This window comes from Crotalus tigris, unplaced genomic scaffold, assembly GCF_016545835.1.
Source record: "Crotalus tigris isolate CLP2741 ecotype Arizona unplaced genomic scaffold, ASM1654583v1 scf7180000019466.1154592, whole genome shotgun sequence".
NCBI lineage: Eukaryota > Metazoa > Chordata > Lepidosauria > Squamata > Viperidae > Crotalus > Crotalus tigris.
In genome coordinates, this window is record NW_024097552.1 from 940372 (window position 1) to 966325 (window position 25954).

Genomic DNA, 25954 nt, shown 5'->3' on the forward strand with positions numbered 1-25954 from the left:
GATGGAAACTGACCAAGGAGAGAAGCAAATCTGAATTAAGGATAAATTTCCTAACAGTGAGAGCAATCAACCAGTGGAACAGAAGTTGCCTTCAGAGGTTGTGGGTGCTTCATCACTGGAGGTTTTTAAGAAGAGAATGGGCAGCTGCTTGTCTGAAATGGTATAGGGTCTCCTGCTTGAGCAGGGGGTTGGACTAGAAGACCTCCAAGGTCCCTTCCAACTCTATTCTGTAATCTAAAACAAGGGGTCCCGGATGCTAATAGCCCGGGTTCGAGCTCCGAGCTCCGTACAGTGGAGTGAGCTCCCGTTTCTTGCTCCAGCTCCTGTCTGTCAAGAGTGAAAACCTAGCTGCAACTATGTGCTTTATTGTTTTCATCTTTAGAGTAAAGGGGTGTAGGGGGGGAGATGAGGCTTCAAATGTGTTAGTTAGAGCAGAGGTCCCCAATCCCCGATCCATGGACCAGTACCAGTCCGTGGCATGCCACCGTCCGGTCCGTACAAGCAAGCGAAGCTCCATCCGTGGGATGCAGGCAGCACACAAAACCACACACCCTCCGGTCGGCGGAAAAAAACTCGGCGTCGAAGCGGTCCCTGGTGTCCAAAAGGTTTGGGGACCTGTGATCCAAACGAATCCAACGTATTCTCCAAAGCACCTGAGGGCAGGACAAGAAGCAATGGATGGAAGCTACTCAGAGGAGGAATCCAACCTAGAAATGAGGAGGAATTTCCCAGCAGTGAGGACAATTAATCACTGCAACAGCTTGCCTCCTAGAGTTGTGGGTGCTCCATGACTGGAGGTTTTAGAGACTGGACAACTGTTCGACCAGGATGATATGAGGTCTCCTGCCCTGTGTGGGAGGTTGAACTAGAAGACCTCCAAGGTCCCTTCCAGCGCACGTTTAATGAAAAGAAGGACTAGGGGTCTTTCGTTTTTGTAAAATGTCTCTGCTGGTCTCGGGGTTTTTTGTTTTTTTTCTTAGTCATAGCAATCACGCTCATTTTCTTCTGGAGAAAAGATCGTCCTGATTTTGAGACAGGTGATGAATTTGATCAGCAGAAGCTTTGTGTTTTGCATTTCACAGTTTTGTCTGTGGAGATTCTCCATCATCCAGGTCATGGTTGTCCCAAGGTGCTTTTTCAAGAGGCAAATGGACTTGCTTTCTTTGGCTTTGAAGATATTTTGCTTCTTCTCCAAGAAGCTTCTTCAGCTCTGACTGGATGGTGGGGGAATGGAAGGATTTATACTCCTTGCAGAAAGCTGGTCATTTGCATCATTTTAGAGAGTCGTTGAGGCCACCTGGAAGTTTATCTGTGTCCTCAGGGTCACTTGCGTGGTACAAATGGGTGTGGAGCCTTCTTAGAAGTGCTGAAAGGATTGTGTTGTAGAATGGAGATAGATGATGTCGGATCCTTCCCCATCTGTTGAGAGAGAGGGCTGTTCAGTCTTGACCTAGATGGCCTCTTGGACCCCTTTTTCAAACCAGCGGTCCTCTCTGTCCAAAACATGAACTTTGCTGTCTTCAGAAGAGCAGCCTTTGTCTTTTAAATGCAGATGGACTGCTGAATCTGGTCCTGATGGGTTTTTTCTCCTGTATTCTCCAAGTGGCCTCAACGACCCTCTAAAAGAAGGCAAATGACCAACTGTCTGCAAGGAGTATAAATCCTTCCACTCCCCACTGTCCAGTCAGAGCTGAAGAAGCTTCTTGGATGAGAAGCGAAACGTCTTCAAAGAAAAACAAGGATGTCCAATTGTCTCTTGAATAAGCAACTTTGGGACATTACACACTTTGTATTCATTGCTTAATTGGCCTTTTCTTCTCCACAGATATTCCAACTTGATTTTGAACTTGTTCTCTCTGATGGTTGATGCCAACATTCCAGACATCGCTCTTGAACCAGATAAGACCGTCAAAAAAGTAAGGAACCCATTTCTTATATACTTCCTCCCTCCCCCCCCCCAAATATATAGAATCTAGAATTTTCAAGAACACAGATTCAGTTGGACGTGAAGAGCAATATTTTTATGAAATTCAGTGGTGAAAAAGTAAGGTTCTACATTTAGGCAAGAAAAACCAAATGTACAGGTATAGTATGCTCAATAGTAGCAACTGTGAGAGGGATCTTGGAGTCCTAGTGGACAATCACTTAAATATGAGCCAGCCGTGTGCTACAGCTGCCAAAAAAGCCAACACAGTACTAGGCTGCATTAACAGGGTTAGAATCAAGATCACGTGAAGTGTTAATACCACTTTACAATGCCTTGGTAAGGCCACACTTGAAATACTGCATCCAGTTTTGGTCACCACGATGTAAAAAAGACTCTACAAACAGTATAGAAAAGAGCAACAAAGATGATTAGAGGACTGGAGGCTAAAACATATAAGGAACGGTTGCTGGTATTGGGTATGTCTAGTTTAATGAAGAGAAGGATGAGGGGGGACATGATAGCAATGTTCCAATATCTCAGGGGCTGCCCCAAAGAAGAGGGTGTCAAGCTATTCTCCAAAGCCCCTGAAGGCAGAACAAGAAGCAATGGGTGGAAACTAAGCAAGGAGAGAAGCAACCTAGAACTAAGGAGAAACTTCCTGACAGTTAGAACAATGAACCAGTGGAACAACCTGCCTCCAGAAGTGGTGAATGCTCCAACACTGTTGATGTTTCATCCAGTTGTCAGGGATATATAATTGGTGGAATCATGGCCATCAAAGAGCAGAATTGGCAGGCATCCTGGATTTCATCCACCTTCCTTCCTTCCTTCCTTCCTTCCTTCCTTCCTCCCTCCCTCCCTCCCTCCCTCCCTCCCTCCCTCCCTCCCTCCCTCCCTCCTTCCTTCCTTCCTTCCTTCCTTCCTTCCTTCCTTCCTTCCTTCCTTCCTTCTTTCCCTCTCTGCCAACTTGCTTTCATCTCTATCTTTCAATTTGTGATTTAACATTTAATCCCATCCTTTCTTTGTCAGAGATGCAACGTTGCTTGATGAGATGGTACAGTATTTGTCTTCTTCTTGGACTTTGTCTTGAGAGCCAGCTTTTCTACTTTAAGAAAAAAAGAAAAAAAATCAAACATAATCTTTGCTTATGTTTCCTTCTAACTAAGCCACAGCTTGCCAAGTTGATTATGAATATCTGGCATGTAACTTACATGTTTCATTGGGTTGAACTTCGTGCCTGTCAGTCGGGGAGTTCAAAAGCATGCAATCAATTTTGTTTTGTTTTGTTTAATTTTATTTTATTTTATTATTTTTATTTTATTTTCTTCTCTCTCTCTCTCTCTCTCTCTCTCTCTCTCTCTCTCTCTCTCTCTCTCTCTCTCTCTCTCCCTCCCTCCCTCTCTCCCTCCCTCTACCTCTCTACCTCTCCCCCCCTCTCTCTCACTCTCCCTGCGTTCATATTACCTTTAAATATGTCAAACCCTTAAAGCTTCTTTTTTTTTCCCCTCAAGGTTTCGTAGGGCTTTGTAATCTTTCTGAAAACAGATCTCATTATACAAATACTTGCACGTCTGAATTTTATTTATTATGCTGACTCTTTAAATTGCTTTTTGCCAACTCCTTCTTCTTTTTTTTTTTGCAATTGATTTTAATAACCAAGTTACTGTAAGGAGTCCCGTTGCCTTTGTCTGCTGCATCTTCTTCCTTTTAATGGCAAGTCGAAAAGAGTAAAAAAAAAAAAAAAATCTGCAGCTTTGGAAAAATTGCTCTGTCTGATAAATTGTGATCCCTGTGAAAGCTTCATAATCAATATCTCTAAGGACAGAAAGTTGGACGGGTATAATATGTTATCTTGAGAGCACAAGGCGAACGGTGTAGAGAAAATGCTAGCGTTATTATTGGAAGGACTGTTTTTTTCCCCGGTTATATCTACCTGACTCCTCAGAATGGGGAGGTAGGGGGTGTTATGAGTCTCCTCTCCTAAGGAGGTCCACTTAGTGAGACCAGGAAGAAGGGCCTTCTCTGTGGTGGCTCTCTCCTTGTAGTTTGAAGGAGCATCTTTTCCTAGTCCACCCAAAACACCAGAATGGGGAGGAAGGATATGTTATGGATCCTTTCTCTTAAGGAGGTCCATCTGGTGAGACCAAGAAGAAGGGCCTTCTCTATGATGGCTCTCTCCTTGTAGTTTGAAGGACCATCTTTTCCCAGTTATGTCCACCCAAAACACCAGAAATAGAGAGAAAGGAAGATGATGATGATGGTGGTGGTGATGATGGTGATGATGATGATGATGATGATCGGGGCACTGGGAACCATGTCCCAAAACTTTGCAAAACACATCAAGAAACTGCAGCTTCCTGCAATAACTCCAGCAATGCTACAAAAAAACTCTGCTACTCGGAACATCTTATATCTTAGGATGCTTGTAGCAAACCGTGTCAACCATCAGTGCCAGCCAATTTGAATGTTCATTTGACTGATATTCATGTCTAATGAATAAAAGATAATAATAATAATAATAATAATACTGATAAAAGAGCATATTTGTAGGCTCAAGGTTGAATTGTGAAGTCCTTGGGGGGGGGGTCTCTGAGCTTGGTTGTTTTCTTGCAGACGTTTCATTACCAAAATAGTTAACATCATCAGTGCTAGAAGGGAATGGAGTTTCTGTAAAGAAAGAGGAGGAGGAGGAGGAGGAGGAGGAGGAGGAGGAGGAGGAGGAGGAGGAGGACAACTGTGGGGTCCTTGGTGCTCTCTAAACTTGGTGGTTTTCTTGCAGACATTTCATGACCCAACTAGGTGACATCATCAGTGCTAGAAGGGAATGGAGTTAATGGAGAGAAGGAAGAGGAAGAGAAAAGGAGGAGGAGAAAAGAAGGAGGAGGAAAAGGAGGAAAGGATTGTGGGCTCTGCAAGTTGTATTCTTGCAGATATTTCACTACAAAACTAAGTAACATTATCCTTTCTAGCAATGGTAGCTAGGTAATGAAACCTCTCCAAGAAATCAACCAAGCTTAGAGACTAGTGAGTACCCCACAAACAATAATGATGATAATTATTATGGACCAGAAAATGGTCCCATCACTTCTATATTATTGCTAGAGATTAATTGGTCTAAACCAGGGATAAGCAACCTTGGCTCTTTTATGACTCGTGGACTTCAACTCCCAGAATTCCTGAGCCAGCCATGCTGAGGGGAAAAGGAGAGGTTGCCAAGCTGAGCCATGCTGGCTCAGGAATTCTGGGAGTTGAAGTCCACGAGTCATGAGGGGGCCATAGTTCCCCCATGCTGGCTCAGGAATTCTGGGAGTTGTCATAAAAGTTGCCACAAGTCATTAAAAGGAGCCAAGGTTGCCTACCCCCGGAGCTAGGAAGTTCACCACTTAGAACAGGAGAACTTAGGCCAGGGGTAGGCAACCGTGGCTCTTTTATGACTCGTGGACTTCAATTCCCAGAATTCCTGAGCCAGCATGGCTCAGTTTGGAAACCTCTCCTTTCCCTTCAGCACGGCTGGCTCAGGAATTCTGGGAGTTGAAGTCCACGAGTCATAAAAGAGCCAAGGTTGCCTACCCCTGTGCTAAGTCCTCCTGTTCTAAGTGGTGAGCCTCCTAGACCAGGGGTAGGCAACCTCGGTTCTTTTATGACTCGTGGACTTCAACTCCCAGAATTCCTGAGCTAGCATGGCTCAGCCTGGAAACCTCTCCCTTTCCCCTCAGCATGGCTGGCTCAGGAATTCTGGGAGTTGAAGTCCATGAGTCATAAAAGAGCCAAGGTTGCCCACCCCTGGTCTATACAGACTAAAAAAAAAGAAACACTCAGCTGCCATGTTCTGTTTGCTAAAAAAAAAAAAACAATTGAAATGAGACGATTCTGTTGAGAAAAAAATCAAAAGAGATGCTTTTGGTGCTTTGGATTGATTTTTCCCACCCACACCTCGTCCCTCCTCAAAAGCTTTAACAAGAAATCCATATATATTTTGAGAAACTCAAACCAGATAAAAATCCACTTTGCCTTGACCTGCAAAATTAAATTACCCGCTGGCGGCCGATGAAGTCCGCCGTAAGATTGCTTTCGCAGAAGAAGGGTGAAGCCGTATAAAAAGCGTTGGGTTTGTGAGGTAAATGTAAAGGGTTTTGCTTGTCCAGTTGTGTTGGACTCGAGGGGGCGCTGTTCATTTCTGTTTCTGGGCCGAGGGAGACAGCTTTGTCCAAAGATATTTCCATGGTCATGAGTTACTACTCAATAGTAACTGTGAGAGGGATCTTGGAGTCCTAGTGGACAATCCCTTAAATATGAGCCAGCCGTGTGCTGCAGCTGCCGGAAAAGCCAACACAGTGCTGGGCTGCATCAACAGAGGGATAGAATCAAGATCACGTGAAGTATTAATACCACTTTACAAGGCCTTGGTAAGGCCACACTAAGAATACGGCATCCAGTTTTGGTCACCACGATGTAAAAAAAGATGTTGAGGCCCTAGAAAGAGTACAGAGAAGAGCAACAAAGATGATCAGGGGACTGGAGGCTAAAACATAAAGAACAGTTGCTGGAATTGGGTCTGTCTAGTTTAATGAAGAGAAGGACGAGGGGGGACATGATAGCAGTGTTCCGATATCTCAGGGGCTGCCCCAAAGAAGAAGGAGTCAAGCTATTCTCCAAAGCACCTGAAGGCAGGACAAGAAGCAACGGATGGAAACTAATCAAAGAGAGAAGCAACCTAGAACTAAGGAAAAAATTTCTTGACAAAGAGAACAATTAACCAGTGGAACAACCTGCCTCCAGAAGCTATGAATGCTCCAACACTGGAAGTTTTTAAGAAGAAACCGGACAGCCATTTGTCTGAAATAGTATAGGGTTTCCTGCCTGAGCAGGGGATTGGACTAGATGACCTCCAAGATCCCTTCCAACATGATGATGATGATGATGCTGATGATGATGCACCAAGCACACAGAATGCTGTAACCTTCCCACCGAGGTGGTACCTATTTATCTACTCGCATTTGAATGCTTTCGAACTGCTAGGTGGGCAGTGTCAACCTCCTGCATGGATATCCAGATAAAGTCTATGGAGCTTCTCACTCATCCCCAATTCATGGTTAACCCAAAGGTGCTTCTTTCAAAGGGCAACTGGAGTTTCTTGTTTTTCTTTGAAGATGTTTCGCTTCTCCCCCAAGAAGCTTGTTCAGGGTCTGACTGGATGGTGGGGGTTTCTTCACCGTTGAAGATGGGCGCAAGCTGTTGGCAATGAGTCTGTGTTGTCTGTTCCTGGAGACTGTGATGTTTTCTGGAAATCTGTTCATGCTCCGGCGCCATTTGAAGGGTGTCATCTCAATGTCTGTGGAGGTTCTATGTCCTCCAGGACCTGGTTGTCGCAAAGGTGCATTTTTTCAGGAGGCAACTGGACTTTCTTCTTTTTCTTTGAAGATGTTTCAATTCTCATCCAAGAAGCTTCCTCAGCTCTGACTGGAATGGTGGGGAAATGGAAGGATTTATATTCCTCGCAGACCGCTGGTCATACGCTTCTTTTAGAGAGTTGTTGAGGCCGCTTGGAGATTTTTTTGTGTCCTCGGGTCCCCTGAGTGGTTCAAATGGGTGTGGAGCCTTCTTGGGATTGCTGAAAGGACGGTGTTGTAGACTGGAGGTAGATGATGTTGTATCCCTCCCCCTCTATTGAGAGAAGGTTGTTCAATTGTGACATAGCAGTCCATCTGCATTTAAAAGACAAAGCCTACTCTTTCGAAGTCCACATTTTATACAGAGAGGACCGCTGGTTTGAAAGAGGGGTCAAAAAACTAATCTATGTCAATATTGAACATCCCTTTCTCAACAGAGGGGGAAAGATACCACATCATGTATCTCCAGGTTACAACAGGAAGGAAGGAAGGAAGGAAGGAAGGAAGGAAGGAAGGAAGGGAGGGAGGGAGGGAGGGAGGGAGGGAGGGAGGGAGGGAGGGAGGGAGGGAGGGAAGGGAGGGAGGGAAGGGGAGGAAGGGAGGAAGGGAGGAAGGAATAAAAGAGAAGGAAAGAGGGAGGGAGGGAGAGAAGGAAGGAAGGAAGGAAAAATGAAAGAAGGAAAGGGAGGGAGGGAGGGAAAGAAGGAAAGAAGGAATGGAAGGAAGGAAGGAAAATGAAAGAGAAGGAAAGGGAGGGAAGGAAGGAAGGAAGGAAAAATGAAAGAGAAGGGAGGGAGGGAGGTAAGGAAGGAAGGAAAGAAGGAAAAATGAAAGAGAAGAAAAGGGAGGGAGGGAGGAAGGGAAGGAAGGAAAAATGAAGGGAAGAAGAAAGGAAGGAAGGAAAAATGAAAGAGAAGGAAAGGGAGGCAGGGAGGGAGGAAGGAAAGGAAGGAAGGAAAAATGAAAGAGAAGGAAAGGGAGGAAGGAAAGAAGGAAAGGGAGGGAGGGAGGAAGGAAGGATTCCTTTATAATTATTGGGATATGAGGAGAACACCTCAAATCTAATGTTAATACCACTTTCTGGGGAGACAGATGACTCTATGCAGTTCGATTGTTTTTAATGAAGAATACAGTTGCTATAGTGATCCAAGACAGAGAAATATTTTGGTCTGCAGTTTCCTCCGTAATGCTTAAATATCAGTGGGTGCAAATTGGTCTATTTAAATGACAAAAGGGATTGGTAGAAGGAAATGAATGCTTTTATATTTCAGACATTTGATATCAAACCTCAGCTTTAAACACTCAGAGAAGGAAAAGCATGCATAAATTTGCACTCGGTTTGTTCTGAGTAAGTGCAACTTCAGAGTGAAGGCATTTTTTTTTTTTATCCCTAGAGGTGCCAAGTTCACAGGGGAAGATTCGAAAAACAACTAGATCTAAATTTACTTAATTTCACAGTTATGGCATATTTAAAACGTTTTCCTCTCCATAAATGTATGTCAGAGAAGTTATTCTCCTTTTTTTTTTTGCATATTTGCAGCTCATCCAGTGCTAAAAGCACATTTTTTTCCTCCATATTCAACCCAATTGCCTTCTCCTCTTCCAGCAGCTCTGAACATCTGTGTACATATCTCAAGAACAGCACAGTTGGTTAAATTGGCACAATTCCCTGAATTTTATCCAACCAGACACATAGTTCTTGCATGACCGAAAGAAAAGCCCCCCTTTTAAAAATCCCAATATATTGGAAGCAAAACTTATGATTAACCATTGTTAGAAGAAAGATCTGGGTTCAAATCCAGCATAGATCATCTAAAGAATTCACAGGAAGAGTTGCTTGGAGCAGAGGCAGTATGCTATTTCGACAGCATAAACTGCAGTACATCTCCATGGAGTACCCTTAAGATGTAAGTACTACATTACTACATCTTAATGGTACTACATCCACACGTAGAGAAGTAAGCAATGGGGTACCACAAGGCTGCGTGGTACCCCATTGCTTACTTCTCTACGTGTGGATGGGACTCTTCAATATCTTCATCAGTGGCTTAGGTAATGGAATTGAAGGGGAACTCATCAAATTTGCAGATGACACCAAACTGGCAGGAGTAGCCCACACTCCAGAAGACAAACTCAGGATCCAAAAAGATCTTGACCAACTGGAACAATGGGACCTATCCAACAAAATGAGTTTTAACATGGAGGAAAACAAAGTTTTACATTTAGGCAGGAAAAAATAAAAGGTGCAAGTACAGATTAGGTGAGACCTGGCTCAAAAACAGCAACTGTGAGAAGGACCTTGGAGTCCTAGTGGACGATCGCTTAACCATGAGCCAGCCGTGTGCAGCAGCAGCCAAAAAAGCTAATACAATCCTTGTTTTGTATAAACAGAATCAGGATCATGAGAAGTAGCTCACAGGTACTATTGTTGAGCTAAATACTGCCTATTCTATACCGGTGCATTTGCTTTTTCCTTCCTAATTGTACGACCTTACTTTTCTCATCACTGTGAGAAGACCAGAACTCTTCAGTCTTCTAGTGACTGGCCTAACGTCAGTCTATCAGAATAGAGTTGGAAGGGACCTTGGAGGTCTTCTAGTCCAGCCCCCTGCTCGAGCAGGAGAACCTATATCATTTCAGACAAGTGACTCTCCCGTCTCTTCTTAAAAACCTCCAGGGATGCCCACGATTTCTGGGGGTAAAGCTGTTCCACTGGTTAATTGTCCTCACTGTTAGGAAGTTTCTCCTTAATTCCAGGTTGCTTCTCTCCTTGATCAGTTTCCATCCATTGCTTCTTGTCTTGCCTTCACTCAGCTGCCTTTCAGGGCTAAAGTGGGACTAGAACTCCCAGTCTCCTGGTGATTGGCCCAAAGTCACCCAGACGGCTTTCATTGGCTAAGGTGGGACTAGAACTCTCAGTCTCCTGGTGATTGGTCCAAAGTCTCCCAGACGGCTTTCATTGGCTAAAGTGGGACTAGAACTCTCAGTCTCCTGGTGATTGGTCCAAAGTCTCCCAGACGGCTTTCATTGGCTAAAGTGGGACTAGAACTCTCAGTCTCCTGGTGATTGGCCCAAAGTCTCCCAGATGGCTTTCATGGCTAAGGTGGGACTAGAACTCTCAGTCTCCTAGTGATTGGCCCAAAGTCACCCAGACGACTTTCATTGGCTAAAGTGAGACATGAAATCACAACTTCCTACTTTCTAGCCTGCTGCCTTAACCACTAGACCAAACTGCCTCTCACTACATAGTTTATCCTATCCGAGAAAAGATTGGCTGAGACTTTATAATAATGGATCTCCAGGCAATGCTTCCAAGCCGGGAATTTTACCCAGCTTTTGTTCTTTTTCCTTGTTCCTTGAATTTCTTTCTTTCTTCTTTTATTTTTTTTAACCTAACCAGTCTGCCTCGTAGTTCAGCATGTGTCTTCCATAGTAAGCATGACCTTTTAATAAGGAAGCATCTGGGGATCAATGAGCCATGTGCAGCAGACAAAAGAAAACCCAGAGGCTGGGTTGCTTCAGCCAGTTGCCATGCTCCAGGCCTCCTTCTCTTGCAGCGAGAGGGCACTGCTGCTTCGTCTCAAAAGCTGATGGGTGCAGACGATAAAGAAGCTGCTTTTTGCATTCCCTGACAGTTGTGTCGGTCTTCTTTTAACTCTCCAGGTTTCTCCAGCTCCTTAGGGGGAAAAAAAAGCAGCCCTTCCAAATTCAGCCCTCCAGGAGGAACTCGACCGATATGGCAATGACGGATTCTCGTCCAACGCTTTCCTAGGCTCTAATAATTTATTTCTCCCATTTAATTGTATAAAAGTGAGGAGAAGGCCTAGAGAAAATGGCAACTTGGCTCCTACTGTTGCCTCTTCATCTCTTTCAGCATCTTGGAGGGTGGTGTTTTTCAGAGAGGGAAGGGAAGGGAAGGGAAGGGGGAAGAGGAGAGGAGAGGAGATGGGAGAGAAGGGAGAAGAGAGAAGGAAAGGGAGAGAGAAGAGGAGATGGGAGAGGAGAGAGGAAGAGAAGAAGAGAGAGGACAGGAGAGGAGGGAAGGGAAGGGGGAGGAGAGGAGATGAGAGAGAAGGGAAGAGAACGGGAGAGGAGAGGAGATGGGAGAGAAGGGAAGAGAACGGGAGAGGAGAGGAGAAAAAGGAAGAGGAGAGGAGGGGAGGGAAGAGAAGGGGAAAGGAGAGAAGGGAAGGGAAGGGGGAGAAGAGATGAGGGGAGGGAAGAGGAGAGGAGAGGAGGGAAGAGAAAAGGGGGAGAGGAAAGAAGGGAGAGAAGAGGAAAGAGGAGAGAAGGGGAAGAAGAGATGGGAGAGGAGAGAAAGGAAGAGAAAAGGGGAGAGGAGATGGGAGAGGAGGGAAGGGGGAGAGGAGGGGAGAGGGAGAGCAGAGAAGGGGAGAGGAGGGGAGAGGAGAGGAGAGGATGGAAGGGGGAGAGGAGAGGAGGAGGGGAAAGGGGAGGAGAGAAGGGAAGAGAAGGGAGAGGAGAGGAGGGAAGGGAAGTGGGAGAGGAGATGAGATGAGAGAAGAGGGGAGAGGAGGGAAGGGGGAGAAGAGATGGGAGAGAAGAGAGGAGAGGAGGGAAGGACGAGAGGAGATGGTAGAGGAAGGGAGAGGAGAGGAGAGAAGGGGAGAGAGGAGGAGAGGGGGAGAGGAGAGAAAGGAAGAGGGGAGGGAAAAGAAGAGGGGAGGGAGAAAGGAGATGGGAGAGGAGAGAAGGAAAGGGAAGGGGGAGAGGAGGGGAGGAAGAGGAGAGAAAGGAAGAGGGGAGGGGAGAGAAGAGAAGAGGCGGGAAGGGGGAAAGGAGATGGGAGAGGAGAGAAGGAAAGGGAAGAGAGGAGGAGAGAGGAGAGGTGAAAACTGAACTACAAATTATTTTTGACTTACGACCACAATTGAGCCCAAAATTTCTGTGGCTGAGACATTTGTTAAGTGGGTTTTGCCTCCTCGTATGGCCTTCCTTGCCACAGTTGCTAAGCGAATCGCTGCATGTGTCAAATTACAGTAGCCACACAGTTGTGAAGTGACTCTGGCTTCCCCCATGGACTTTGCCGGTCAGAAAGTCACAAAAAAGGGAATCCCCCTGACCCCGGGACCCTGCAACTGTTATAAATATGAGCCAGTTGCCAAGTGTCTGAATTTTTGATCAGGTGAAAACGGGGATGCTGTTAACGGCCGTCAGTGTGAAAAACGGTTGTAGGTCACTGTTTTCCAGTGCCGTAACATTGAACAGTTCTAATTCGAGGACTACCTGTACAGTATATTGTGAAACAGTAAGCAGCTGAACAGCAAGGCACACTTTTAATTCATCTTCCAGATTGTGAGTGAAGCTATTGAGAATCTAACCTGGGCCAATTGACTACCAAATGAGAAACTCGTACATGTTCTTCCTTCCATCTCCACCCGGTTGGTTTCCATCATCCAGAGGTACAGAAAATTGAGGGCCCCCAAAAAAGAATCAATCCACTCCAATTCTGATATAAATCCAATCAATCCAGTTGGACTGTGAAAGGAACGTCTGGACGGGTCTTCTGATTTGTGCTCTTGGGAGTAGAGAGAGCTTTGTGTAGCATCCAAGTCAGGTTTCATACTTGTAGAGTGCCCGAGCTAATGAACAAAAATCTGGAAAGAGAGATGCAGATGACTTCTGGTGTATTTGTATTTATTGTTGAAGAAGATCGGGCTGAGCTGGAAGATGGAGTTAAATGTGTCATCGGTTTGGGGTCATTGCATAGCCACAAGATACCAGCCCTCTGTGAATCCTCTTGACCTTTAACTAGGGCCAATTTTGCTTTGACCATTAGTTGACTAGGTTCTTGTGTACAGTTAGCAACAATAAACTTCTGTGCTTTGAACTCAACGAATGCTCCTAATGATTTGCGCCTGATAGATAGATAGATAGATAGATAGATAGATAGATAGATAGATAGATAGATAGATAGATAGATAGATAGACAGATAGATAACAGTAGGTAGGTGGGTGGGTGGGTGGGTGGGTGGGTAGGTAGATAGATAGATAGATAGATAGATAGATAGATAGATAGATAGATAGATAGATAGATAGATAGATAACAGGTAGGTAGGTAGATAGGTGGGTAGGTAGATAGATAGATAGATAGATAGATAGATAGATAGATAGATAGATAGATAGATAGATAGATAGATAGATAGATAAGGACCAAAAATGATGGAGTAACTGTCCCCTTCTTAATTGTGATTTTGAACATAGAATCAATAGGGCTGGAAGGGACCTCAGAGGTCTTAGTCCAACCCCCTACTCAAGGCAGGAGCCTATTCAATCACAGTCATGTGGTTGTCCAGTCTCTTCTATCCTTGTTTGCTTGTGATAGCAGTGTTCCAGGATTTGAAGGGCTATCGCAAAGATAAGGGAGTCAAGCTCTTCTCCAAAGTGCCTAAGGCAGGACAAGAAGCAACGGATGGAAACTAATCAAGGAGAGAAGCAACCTGGAACTAAGGAGAAATTTCCTGACAGTGAGAACAATTAACCAGTGGAACAACCTGCCTTCAGAGGTGGTGAATGCTCCAACACTGGAAGTTTTTAAGAAGAGTCTGGATAGCCATTTGTCTGAAATGGTATAGGGTTTCCTCCTGACCAGGGGGTTGGACTAGATGACCTCCAAGGTCCCTTCCAACTCTGTTCTATGTTTTATGCTCACATTGCAACAAGCAAAGTCATGAAATTTTTAGGAAGTAGTTCATTCAAGGGTCATCAGAAGGATCTATAATACAGTTCTCATTTTAGCAACAGGTACCGTAGCGTTCAGAGTGATTGGCTGATGATTAATTCTTAATTCATTAATATGAAATATCTCGGTGAGGAGGTGTTTATAAAAAGGCCGTCGGACAAGCTGTGGAGGGGATGTGAACACTCTGCTCTTTGTGTGTGTTTTGCGGCGTGTAAAACTCCAAAGCTTGTGACATACGGTCATTAAACATTGATATCAGATTGCCCTGAGGAGCTGAGGCAAGCACTGTTAGCTTCTGTCTGGGGGGAAGAAAAAGAAAAAAAAGAAAGCTAAATTTATTCTGTAGGTTTTTAATCCAGTATTCCCCTGAGGCAGATTATTGCTTTACGGGCAGTCTTACATCTGAAACCGCAAAAAGAGAGGATCGTGTCCCTCATTGGTTAGATGAACTGTGTCGGTTAGATAAATGTTGATTTTTTTTTTTCTGTGTTGCTTGCTTCATGAGATCAAAGAAAAGCAGATCTGAACTCTTCCTGGTTTTTTTTTTCACCCCCCCCCCTCTACTTTTTGTTAGATGTAGTGAAATGAGCTGTAGCTCATTCATAGATCATGTGTGGCATGCAAAAGATTCCATAAATCTCCAGGTAAAAATGATAAGTCATGAAGGTAGGAAAATTAGTTTCTGGGTCCGTAGATAATCATTGTCATTTAAAATAGCCTTTGCTCTTCCTTCCTCCCTCCCTCCCTCCTTTTCTCCTTTCCTCCCTCCTTCCTTCCTTCCTCTCTTCCTCCCTTGCTTCCTTCCTTCCCTTACTTCCTCCCTCCCTCCTTCCATGATTCCTTCCTCACTCACTCCTTCCCTCCCTTTCTCCCTCCCTCCCTCCCTCCTTCCTTTCTTGCTTGGTTCCTTTCCCCTTCCCTCCCTCCCTTCCTTCCCTCCTCCCTCCCTCCCTCCCTCCTTCCTTGCTTGATTCCTCCCTCCTTTCTTTCTTTCTTTCTTTCTTTCTTTCTTTCTTTCTTTCTTTCTTTCTTTCTTTCTTTCTTTCTTTCTTTCTTGTTTTGCATCCGCCTTTATTAATTCTGCAAATAACTCAAATTAGCAAACATATCCAACATATCTTCCTCCTCATATTTTTTCCCACAACAACCCTGTGAGGTGGGGTTGGCCTGAGAGAGAATGACTGACCCAAGGGCACCCATTATGTGTAATGCATAAGTTGGGACTAGATCTCACCGTCTCCTGGTAATTGGCCCAGAGTCACCCAGTTGGATTTCATGTCTAAGGTGGGATCTGATCATTCTCCCCACCCACAGCCCCAGAGAAGAGGTAGATCCCCACTCTCCTGACCTTCCATAAAGGAGTCAGAACATAGGTCTGCACCCTTGCTTGGGGCACTGAGCCATGGGGCTGGCTGGTGACCTGAAAACCCACCCCCCAACTTTTTAATCAATTCCTGCCTCTTTTAAATTTCACATGCTGTTTCACAGATGGGCTGTTCTTAAATATAATTGATTGATTGACTGATTCATAAACAGATGATAGATAGATAGATAGATAGATAGATAGATAGATAGATAGATAGATAGACGGACAGAGACAGATAGGATAGGATAGGATAGGATAGGATAGGATAGGGAGAGAGAAAGATAAGAAATAGAGATAAGAAAGAGATGATAGATAGATAGATAGATAGATAGATAGGGAGAGAGAGAGAAAGATAAGAAATAGAGATAAGAAAGAGATGACAGAGAGAGAGAGAGAGAGAGATAAGAAATAGAGATAAGAAAGAGACGATAAAGAGAGAGAGAGAGAGAGAGAGAGAGAGAGAGAGAGAGAGAGAGAGATAAGAGATAGAGATAAGGAAGAGATGACAGATAGATAGATAGATAGATAGATAGATAGATAGATAGATAGATAGATAGATAGATAGATAGAATAGGGAGGGAGTGAGAAAGATAAGAGATGAGAAAGAGAGAGAGAGTGAGAGAGAGAGAGTATACTGAGGCCACTGAACGAATGAAATAAAAAGTATTCTCGCTTACTGGAGCTGAATTTTATCAATCCTGTTTCACTGGTGTTTATTAAGCTGACATCTTTAAAATCAGTCCTGGCATCAGTCATCAGTAATTCCAGTAACTCTGGATTGATAGCCACATATGGCCAAGCCAATTCTGTAGAAAGATAGTCAAAGGCTATTTTGTTTAAATGCCCTGGAGATCTTTGCTTGAGAAGACAGCTGCATTATCTGCCCTCTCCCGAGAGGTTGAGCAAAATTTGCGGTTCAGGCTGACACTAATGGAAAGTTTCCTGGGAAGCTGTGATGTGTATCCATTTAAAAAGCTGTCTTTACAGTTACTCTGTTGTCTAAGACCCACTAAAGCCTCGGAAAATTGCTTTCCCCCGTCTCTGTATTATCCGATAGTACGGTCCACCTGTTGCATCCTCCGTGGGCAGTTTGCGTTCACAGTGAAGCTGGGCTTGAGTGGAGAATAGTCTCTCCAAAAACTGGGGACTTCTGAGATTTCAGCCCTCGTAATTTGTCTATCTGGAATATTTAGTGTCTGGGAAATGTAGATACTTAGGTAGACCTCTACTTAGACTCATTCTGTCATGGTTCCAACAGATGAAACTCTTCAAAAGAACTTCGAGGCATTGTTTACCTTAAAGAATCTTTTATTCGAGAAGCAAAGTATCGGCACTACATAGTTGAAGCCAAAATAGTTGAAGCCAAAATTCCCCTCCCCTGAGCACAAAGTAACAAAGCACAATTCATGTTGTGATTCCTCGCCAGCCTGTGGACCCGGCAGCTGAGTCTGAGGAATCAGATGAGGAGGAGGGGGCCTGGAGTGACAACAGACTCAGAGAAGGCTCTGAGGAGCTCCAAGACTTACAGTCTGACGAGGAGCCTGGCCCCTCTACTCGTGCTCAGGCTGAGACACAGCTGTGCTGGGAGTCTGAGTTGGACAGTGATGAAGAACAGCTGGGGCAAATCCTGGATGCACGAATGTGCAGGAAAAGAAGCAAGTAGGACAGAGAAATGCAATGGGGCGGCTCCAAAGGCAAAGGAGAAGGCATTAGGAAGCCACACCTTGGTGGAATTATAAAAGGGAAGGTATGGGAGGTGCTGGTTGTCGAAGGCAACCGTTCGTGTTGAGGATCGAGTTTCTGTGAACTGTGTTTTGTTTGCCTTGGACATTGACTCAGGTCTGTGAATAATAATAAAAGGGGATCGGTTTTTTCCTGCGGTTCCAGCCTGCTTATTTGGAAGACGGGTTTCTCCTTGTGAGCATAACAAGGACTCACGTAGGCTGGGACAGAACAATTCCCTCCTCCAATAAACGGTCATAAATCACATTCCCCAATTAGCTTGAAGCCCGGGCTTTCTCCCCAGCTCTGCAGCCGGCCAAAACTCTACCAGCTCTGGGCCCAATGACCTTGGGTTCCCATGGCTGAGTTATTATTGTTATGACTAGCTGGACTCTCATCCACATTCCCCCTCCCAGCATGAACTAACTCTAAAAAGCAAAAGAGTAAAATGGCTGCATTTCCATCTGCTGTCAAAGCAAGAACATCCGATGTTAGCATCTTAGTTAGTTGACAAATTCATTTAGTGATTGAAGTTACAACGGTACTGAAAAAAGGGACTTTTTTTCACACTTACGACCGTTGCAGCCTCCCCCAGGGTCCTGGGATCAACATTCAGATGCTTGGCAACTGCTTCATATTTATGATGGTGGCAGCCTCCCCGGTGGGGGGGGCACATGATCCCTTTTTGAGACCTTTCGACAAGCATATAATAATCTCACTGCAGTAATCCTAGACTGAAAAAGTCGCCCACGACTCTTTCTTATCTGTTTTGTCCATCAATCCTAAAAGGAAAAGTTGTGGCTAGAATTGAAAACATCGAATTATCATTCTTTATGTCTTGGGCCAATATTGGACCAATAATTTGTAATCTTCACTTTTCCTCTGGCCTCCCACTTCCGCATCAGGACTTACAAATGGTCTAAAATCCATACCTAATTAGATGCTATTGGAAAGATAATTGTAACGGCCTCTGTGGAAGCATTGCAGAAATTATATCTCAATTTCTTTATCTTCTTCTCCTCCTAGAATACTATTTACTAGGAAAGCATTTATAATTTTAACTGCTGTATAAATGAAGCTCTTGTTTTAATAGAAAGGGTTTTTTTTAAATAAAAAAAACCACAAGTATGCAAAATGCAATATGTGATTGTTTACTTGAATCCTGCTTTTTCCACTTACAGTTTTATTTTGGGATCTTGCTAAAATGCTTCCACAATTGCTCAGGCTTGTGTGACAAAGCTATGCACACGCTACTTCCCTCAACCGTTCCAAGATTTTACCTGCTTTGTAGGATGTTTTCTAAACGGAATCTCTCCTTTTCGATAAAATCGTGATCCTGCAGTGACCTCCCAAAGAAATAATCTCTTACCTTGCCTCAGATTCTTCCCTTTTTAATTGAATCGCACTTTAATTGCACATTTCCTTGAAGGAACAGACAATTGCAATCAATTTAGCAGTACGAAGGCATAACCGGCTCTCTTTTCTTTTCCTTAATTATTCTGTTCTGCAAAACAGTTGAACTAGTGTCTGTATCTGTCTTTCTGTGACACATACATACATACATTCAGATCGTCTTCAACTTACTGTTCATAGATTATGATGGTCGTAAAAGGAGACACCCACCTAAGTTTACAAACTTTCCTTTCTTTCTTTCTTTCTTTCTTTCTTTCTTTCTTTCTTTCTTTCTTTCTTTCTCTTTCTTTGCTCCTTCCTTCTCTTTTCCTTCCTTCCTTCCTTCTTTCTTTCTTTCCTTCCTTTCTCCCTCCCTCCCTCTCATCTTCCTTCCTTGCTTCCTCCCTTTTCCTCTTCCTTCCTTCTTTCTTTCCTTCTTTGCTTCCATTTTCCTTCCTTCCTTCGTTCCCTTACCCTTCCTTTTCCTTCCTTCCTCCCTCCCTCCCTCCCTCCCTCCATTTTCCTTCCTTCTGCCCTTCCCTTCCCTTACCCTTCCTTCCTTTTCCTTCTTTCCTCCCTCCCTCCATTTTCCTTCCCTTTCCTCCCTCCCTCCCTCCTTTTTCCTTCCTCCCCCTCCCCTTTTCTTTTTCTTATCCTTTCTACAAGAAGAACAGAAAAAACTATCTGTGATTTTCTGTTTGGTTATGTGGTTGTGGTTGAGAACAGTTTTGTGACTGAAAGAGAACGAGTGATACATGGTTATGGGGATCAGTAAGTTGTATGAAGGAAGCATCTCATTTTACAGATAATTGAGTTCATGCTAAAAAGCTTTTACCTTCTGTCCTGCTCTTAGCCTTCTTTTGAGTCTGGTTGCTGGCAGATATATCCACGTCCATAAATACAGCGTAGGCATGACTTCCACAATTTATGGGGCCTGGCCTTCAGAAGGTTGGGTTTCTGCTAGAATTGGTGGCTCTGGGTTGACACAGCGAGGAAGGTGAGCCTAATTTGGATTTGGATTTTTAGATAGATGAGAGAAAGAAAGAGATGATAGATAGAGAGATAGAGAGAGAGAGAGAGAGAGAGAGAGAGAGAGAGAGAGAGAGAGAGGTAGGTAGGTAGGCAGGGAGACAGACAGACAGACAGACAGACAGATAGATAGATAGATACTTAGGTAGGTAGGCAGACACAGACAGACACAGACGGATGGATAGACAGACAGACGGACAGAACGAGACAGACAGATAGATCAGCGGTTCTCAACCTATGGGTCGCGACCCCATTTGGGGTCAATCGACCATTTTTCGGGGGTCGCCAAAGGTGGCGATCTGCCATTTTTCGCGGTGCCGCGCATGGGGGGCGACGCCGTGCATGCGCGTCGCGCATGGGGGCACTGTCGCGCATGCGCATCGCGCATGGGGGCACTGTCACGCATGCACGTCACGCATGGTGGCGCCGCGCATGGGGTTGCGCATGCGCACCGCGCATGGGGGCATCGCGCATGCGTGCCGCGCATGGGGGCATCGCGCATGCGTGCCGCGCATGGGGGCATCGCGCATGCGCGCCGCGTGTGGGGGCATCGCGCATGCGCGCCGCGCATGGGGGCCCTGCCCCCATGCGCGCAGCGCTGCGCATGCACAGAATGTTTGTATGACAGGGGTCGCCGTCACACAAACGTTGAGAAGCACTGAGATAGATAGACAGACAGACAGAGATCATAGATTGATAGATAGGTAGGCAGACAGGCAGGCAGGCAGATAGACAGACAGACAGATACGGATGGACGGGATAGATGGATAGACAGACAGACAGACAAACATAGATAGACAGACAGACAAACAGAGATCATAGGTAGGTAGGTAGGGAGGGAGGGAGGGAGGGAGGGAGGGAGGGAGGGAGGGAGGGAGGGAGGGAGAGAGAGATCAACAAAACAGAATATTTGTAGTGCTGTGGTGTCCTTGGGCCTTTGAGCTTGCTTGTGTTCTTGCAGACCTTTCAACCTTATCCAATTAGGAAATGTATTTTTAGCACTCCTGATGTTATCTAATTGGGTAATGAAACGTCTGCAAGAAAACAACTAAGCTCAAAGAACTCTAAGGACAAGAGAGAGAAAGAAAACAGAAAGAGGAGAGAGAGAGAAGATAGATAGAGAGATAGAGAGATAGATAGATAGAGAGAGACAGACAGACAGACAGACAGACAGACATATTGACATACATACATACATTTTCTGCTTACTTTATGTAGTTGATCATAAATTCAGAATTGTGTTCTTGGTCCTCCTTTCTTGTTCTTCTCAGGTTCAAGACAAATTCCGTCTGGATCTGTCTGATGAGGAAGCTGTACACTACATGCAGAGCCTGATTGACGAAAGTGTCCATGCTCTCTTTGCAGCGATGGTGGAACAGATCCATAAGTTTGCTCAGGTAAGAACTTCATCAAGATTCTCCTAGACCAGGGGTAGGCAACCTGGGCTCTTTTATGACTCGTGGACTTCAACTTCAAGTGGCTCAGCTTGGAAACCTCTCCCTGTCCCCTCAGCATGGCTGGCTCAGGAATTCTGGGAGTTGAAGTCCATGAGTCATAAAAGAGCCCAGGTTGCCTACCCCTGGCCTAGGCCTAGGCTGCTTTATGACTTGTGGACTTCAACTCCCAGAATTCCTGAGCCAGCATGGGGGAAACTATGGCCCCTTCATGACTCGTGGACTTCAACTCCCAGAATTCCTGAGCCAGCATGGCTCAGCTTGGAAACCTCTCCCTGTCCCCTCAGCATGGCTGGCTCAGGAATTCTGGGAGTTGAAGTCCACGAGTCATAAAAGAGCCCAGGTTGCCTACCCCTGTCCTAGACCAAACCAGGAATCTTTGGGTCCCTCTTTCCTCATCTAACAGAATTAAGGATTGCCAGCTCAGGAAGGCAACGACGTTCTCTCATTTTTTCTCCTGAGAACAGTGATGGCTAATCCCCAGATCAAACATAAAGCCCCAACATTTGATATGCAGTCCCAATGAGATGCCACGGCTGGAATTCAGCATCAAAATAGTTAATACTCCTTGGGGCTCTTCCTTCCCCTTAAAATTAGGAGTGAATAGGTGAATGAGAAGGGGAGTTCTTTGTATGTTTTAGTCTCCAAGCCTTTAATCATCTTAGTTGCTCTTCTCTGTACTTTTTCCAAAGCCTCAGCATCTATTTTGTAATGTGACCAAAACGGAAGGAAGGAAATAATAGCAATAACAATAGCACTTAGACTTATATACTACTCCACAGTGCTTTACAGCCCTCTCTAAGCAGTTTACAGAGTCAGCATCTTGCCCCCCAACAATCTGGGTCCTCATTTGACCGACCTCAGAAGGATGGAGAGCTGAGTCAACCTTGAGCCGGTCAGGATAGAACTGCTGGCAGTGGGCAGAGTTTGCTTGCAATACTGCATTCTAACCTCTGCGCCACCATGGCTCTTGGAAGGAAGGAAGGAAGGTAGGAAGGAAGAAAGGGAGGGAGGAGGGGGAGGGAGGGAGGGAGGAAGGAAGGAAGGAAGGAAGGAAGGAAGGAAGGAAGGAAGGAAGGAAGGAAGGAAGGAAGGAAGGAAGGAAGGAAGGAAGGAAGGGCAATAGCACTTAGACCTATGTACAGCTCCATATTACTTTACCACTCTCTAAATGGTTTACAGAGTCAGCTTATTGACCCCAGAAATCTGAGTCCTTATTTTACCAACCTCAGAAGGATGGAACGCTGAGTCAACCTTGAGCCGGTCAGGATCAAACTTCAGGATGTGGGCAGAGGAAGGAAGGAAGGAAGGAACAGGGAGGGGGAAGGAAGGAAAGGAAGGAAGGAAGGAAGGAAGGAAGGAAGGAAGGAAGGAAGGAAGGAAGGAAGGAAGGAAGGAAGGAAGGGCAATAGCAATAGCCCTTAGACTTATATACCGCTTCATAGTGCTTTACAACCCTCTCTAAGCGGTTTACTGAGTCAGCATATTGACCCCAGAAATCTGGGTCCTCATTTTACCAACCTCAGAAGGATGGAACGCTGACTCAACCTTGAGCCGGTCAGGATCGAACTTCAGGATGTGGGCAGAGGAAGGAAGGAAGAAAGGAACAGGGAGGGGGAAAGAAGGAAGGAAGGAAGGAAGGAAGGAAGGAAGGAAGGAAGGAAGGAAGGAAGGAAGGAAGGAAGGAAGGAAGGAAGGAAGGAAGGAAGAAAGAAAGAAAGAGCAATAGCAATAGACTTATATACCGCTTCATAGTGCTTTACAACCCTCTCTAAGCGGTTTACTGAGTCAGCATATTGACCCCAGAAATCTGGGTCCTCGTTTTACCAACCTCAGAAGGATGGAAGGCTGAGTCAACCTTGAGCCAGTGAGAATCGAACTGCTGGCATTTGGCAGTCAGCAGAAATACCCTGCAATGCTGCTTTCTAACCACTTGTGCCGCCACCAGTAGCTGTACTTCAGCCTGTCTCTGAGCACGTAAGACTGTTCTTCCATTCCTTTGGGAACTTCCCTATTAAGCACTAGACTTCTCGGATGTCTGCGGACAAATTATCCCCTTGGGCCCATTAAAGCAGGAGAAATCTGACCAAAGCATTAACACATTGCTGGTGTCCGTTGATGTCCTCACTTTAATGTTGCTGGCGGTTATTTTCAGAGAACGAACATGAACTCTATCCAAGTTCCCTTGTTTCCGAAATGGCTGGAGCCCAGATTGGCTTAATCTCCCATTTACAGACAGTCCTTCTTAAAAATCTCCAGTGATGGAGCACCCACGATTTCTGGAAGCAACTTCTGTTCCACTGGTTAATTGTCCTCACTGTCGGGAAGTTTCTCCTTAATTCCAGGTTGCTTCTCTCTTTGATCAGTTTCCATCCATTGTTTCTTGTCCTGCCCTCTGGTGCTTTGGAGAATAGTTTGATGCCCTCTTCTTTGTGGCCGCCCCTCAAATACTGAAATACTGCTATCATGTCTCCCCAGTAATAAATTCTTTGCTGCTTTGAACTCAACAAATGCTCCTGGTTCTTTGCACCTGACATTAATCCTAAATTAGTGCTAGATAAAGATCAACAGAATTTATTGGGGACGGGGTGTTACTGTTCTATCCCAGCCTATTGCCATCCTTGTTAAAGGCACAAGGACCAAACCCCTGTTGATACAATAGGCTGGAGACTTTAAAACAAAACAAACCCCTTTTAATACGGGTGACAAACCTGTCAAATAGTCCAAAACACAAACAGCAAAACTCAAGTCCAAAGGAAGGAAATAATCCACAGGAAACATGATGCAAACAGAAGAGTAGTCACAAGCAAGACGAACAGACCAGGATTCCAAGAAGCACTTTGCAAACGGTTGCCTTCAGCAACCAGCACCTCCCACACCTCTTTTTATACTGCAGTCCCAAGGTGTTGCCTCTCATTGCCTTCTTTTTTTACTCTGGAGTTGCCGTATTGACTGCTGCTGATTTACTCTCGCTAATTGACGACGTGTGCGAGCATCAATTAGCATGTCCATCAGGTGTGAGTCCTCCGAGTCTGACTCATTCTCCTCACACAGCTGAGCTTCATCAGGAACACGACTGGAGGGCCCAGGCTCTGCATCAAACCGTGACTCCTGTAATTCATCAGAGCCTCCCTTTTCCCCTGATGGCCCTTCAAATGCCTCCTCCACCTCCTACTCAGATTCCTCAGACTGAGCTGTTGGGAGCACAGGCTGGCACGGAATCACAAGAGTTACTTGGGTCTCTTGTGGCTACGCAAAGATTCCAAACTGCTGACCTGTTTAACTCCACCTTCCAGCTCAGCCTGCTGATCTATAAGCCTCTTCTGAATGTCTCAGGGAACTCAATCATCGTAGCATCAAAACTGTAAAAAAAAAAAAATCATTTACCATTCCAACAGAATAAATTACCAATAAATATTTGAAAAACTATCCCTAGCCTCCATAAATTATGAATAAGCATCTTGATATGGGAAAGGCACAAAAACCGCAGCGCAAGTCTTAAACATGCTTACCACAACTTTGGAAAGCAAAGCAAAATTCAATCTTGTGCCTCTTTCCTCAGATTTGGGGGTGGGGTGGACGGATAGAGAGACGATCCTTTTATTGCACATCAGAAAGTTAAATATTCCCCCAGACCATCAAAAGGTTGCCCGGCCTTTTATGCTGGCTTGTAAAAATTCTTCCAAGATAATTTCATGTAAAGCACTCTCAAAACAGCTATTTTAGCATTAAGTATTATGCCTCAGTATCCCTTTGAGCACACTTAGATTCCGTTCTTTTCCGCCCTCTCCATTCTTGGTTCTTTGCCAGGTATAAATTTTAACTCTTCCCTTCCTTCTCTTTCCTACATTGTCGGGCCAATAAAGCGTGCTAAATATATTATAGGAAAAGAAACCAAACGTTGCCTCCTAGGGCTTGAAGGAGCACAGGCTGACTTACTTGATAATGTCATACCTTCTCATAGAGGACAGATATAACTCCGAAGCAGTGGTGGGATTCAAATACGTGAACAACCGGTTCTCTGTATGGATGCCGCTTCCGGAAGTCCATTCTGGGCCTGGGGAACAAAAAATTAGCTACTGGTTCTGTTAAAGTGGTGCAAACTGGCTGAATCCCACTACTGTGTCTGTCTGTCTGTCCGTCCGTCCATCCATCCATCCATCCATCCATCCATCCATCTATCTATCTATCTATCTATCTATCTATCTATCTCTATCTGTGTATCTATCTATCTATCTATCTATCTATCTATCTATCTATCTATCTATCTATCTATCTATCTATCTATCTATCCAGTGTGGGATTCAAATATGTGAATAACTGGTTCTCTGTGTGGATGCCGCTTCCAGAAGTCCATTCTGGGCCTGGGCAACAAAAAATTAGCTTACCAGTTCTGCTGAAGTGGTGCGCATTGGCTGAATCCCACCATTGTATCTTTCTGTCTGTTTGTCTGTCTGTCTGTCTATCTATCTATCTATCTATCTATCTATCTATCTATCTATCTATCTATCCAGTGGTGGGATTCAAATATGTGAACAACTGGTTCTCTGTGTGGATGCCGCTTCTGGAAGTCCATTCTGGGCCTGGGCAACAAAAAATTAGCTTACCAGTTCTGCCAAAGTGGTGCGAACCGGTTGAATCCCACCACTCTTTCTTTCTTTCTTTCTTTCTTTCTTTCTTTCTTTCTTTCTTTCTTTCTTTCTTTCTTTCTTTCTTTCTTTCTTTCTGTCTGTCTGTCTTTCCTTCCTTCCTTCCTTCCTTCCCTTCTCTCTTTCTTTCTCTCTCTCTCTCTCTCTCTCTCTCTCTCTCTCTCTCTCTCTCTCTCTCTCTCTCTTTCTTTCCTTCTTTCTGGAAATTTCTCCTTAGTTCTAGGTTACTTCTCTCCTTGATCAGTTTCCATCCGTTGATTCTTGTCTTGCCTTCAGGTCAGTGGTGGGATTCACATATGTGCACAACTGGTTCTCTGCGTGG

At 44.8% G+C, this 25954-nt stretch overlaps 1 protein-coding gene across 2 annotated transcripts in view; it reads left to right on the top strand.

Moving 5' to 3' along the window:
* Positions 1–25954, top strand: part of PIK3C3 (phosphatidylinositol 3-kinase catalytic subunit type 3) — a 111459-nt gene that overhangs the window by 82025 nt on the left and 3480 nt on the right. For both annotated transcript variants that reach the window (XM_039362476.1, XM_039362477.1), the window contains 2 exons: positions 1826–1916; positions 20801–20926. In XM_039362476.1, coding sequence (XP_039218410.1) covers positions 1826–1916; positions 20801–20926 — 217 coding nt within the window. The remainder of the gene's footprint in view (positions 1–1825; positions 1917–20800; positions 20927–25954) is intronic.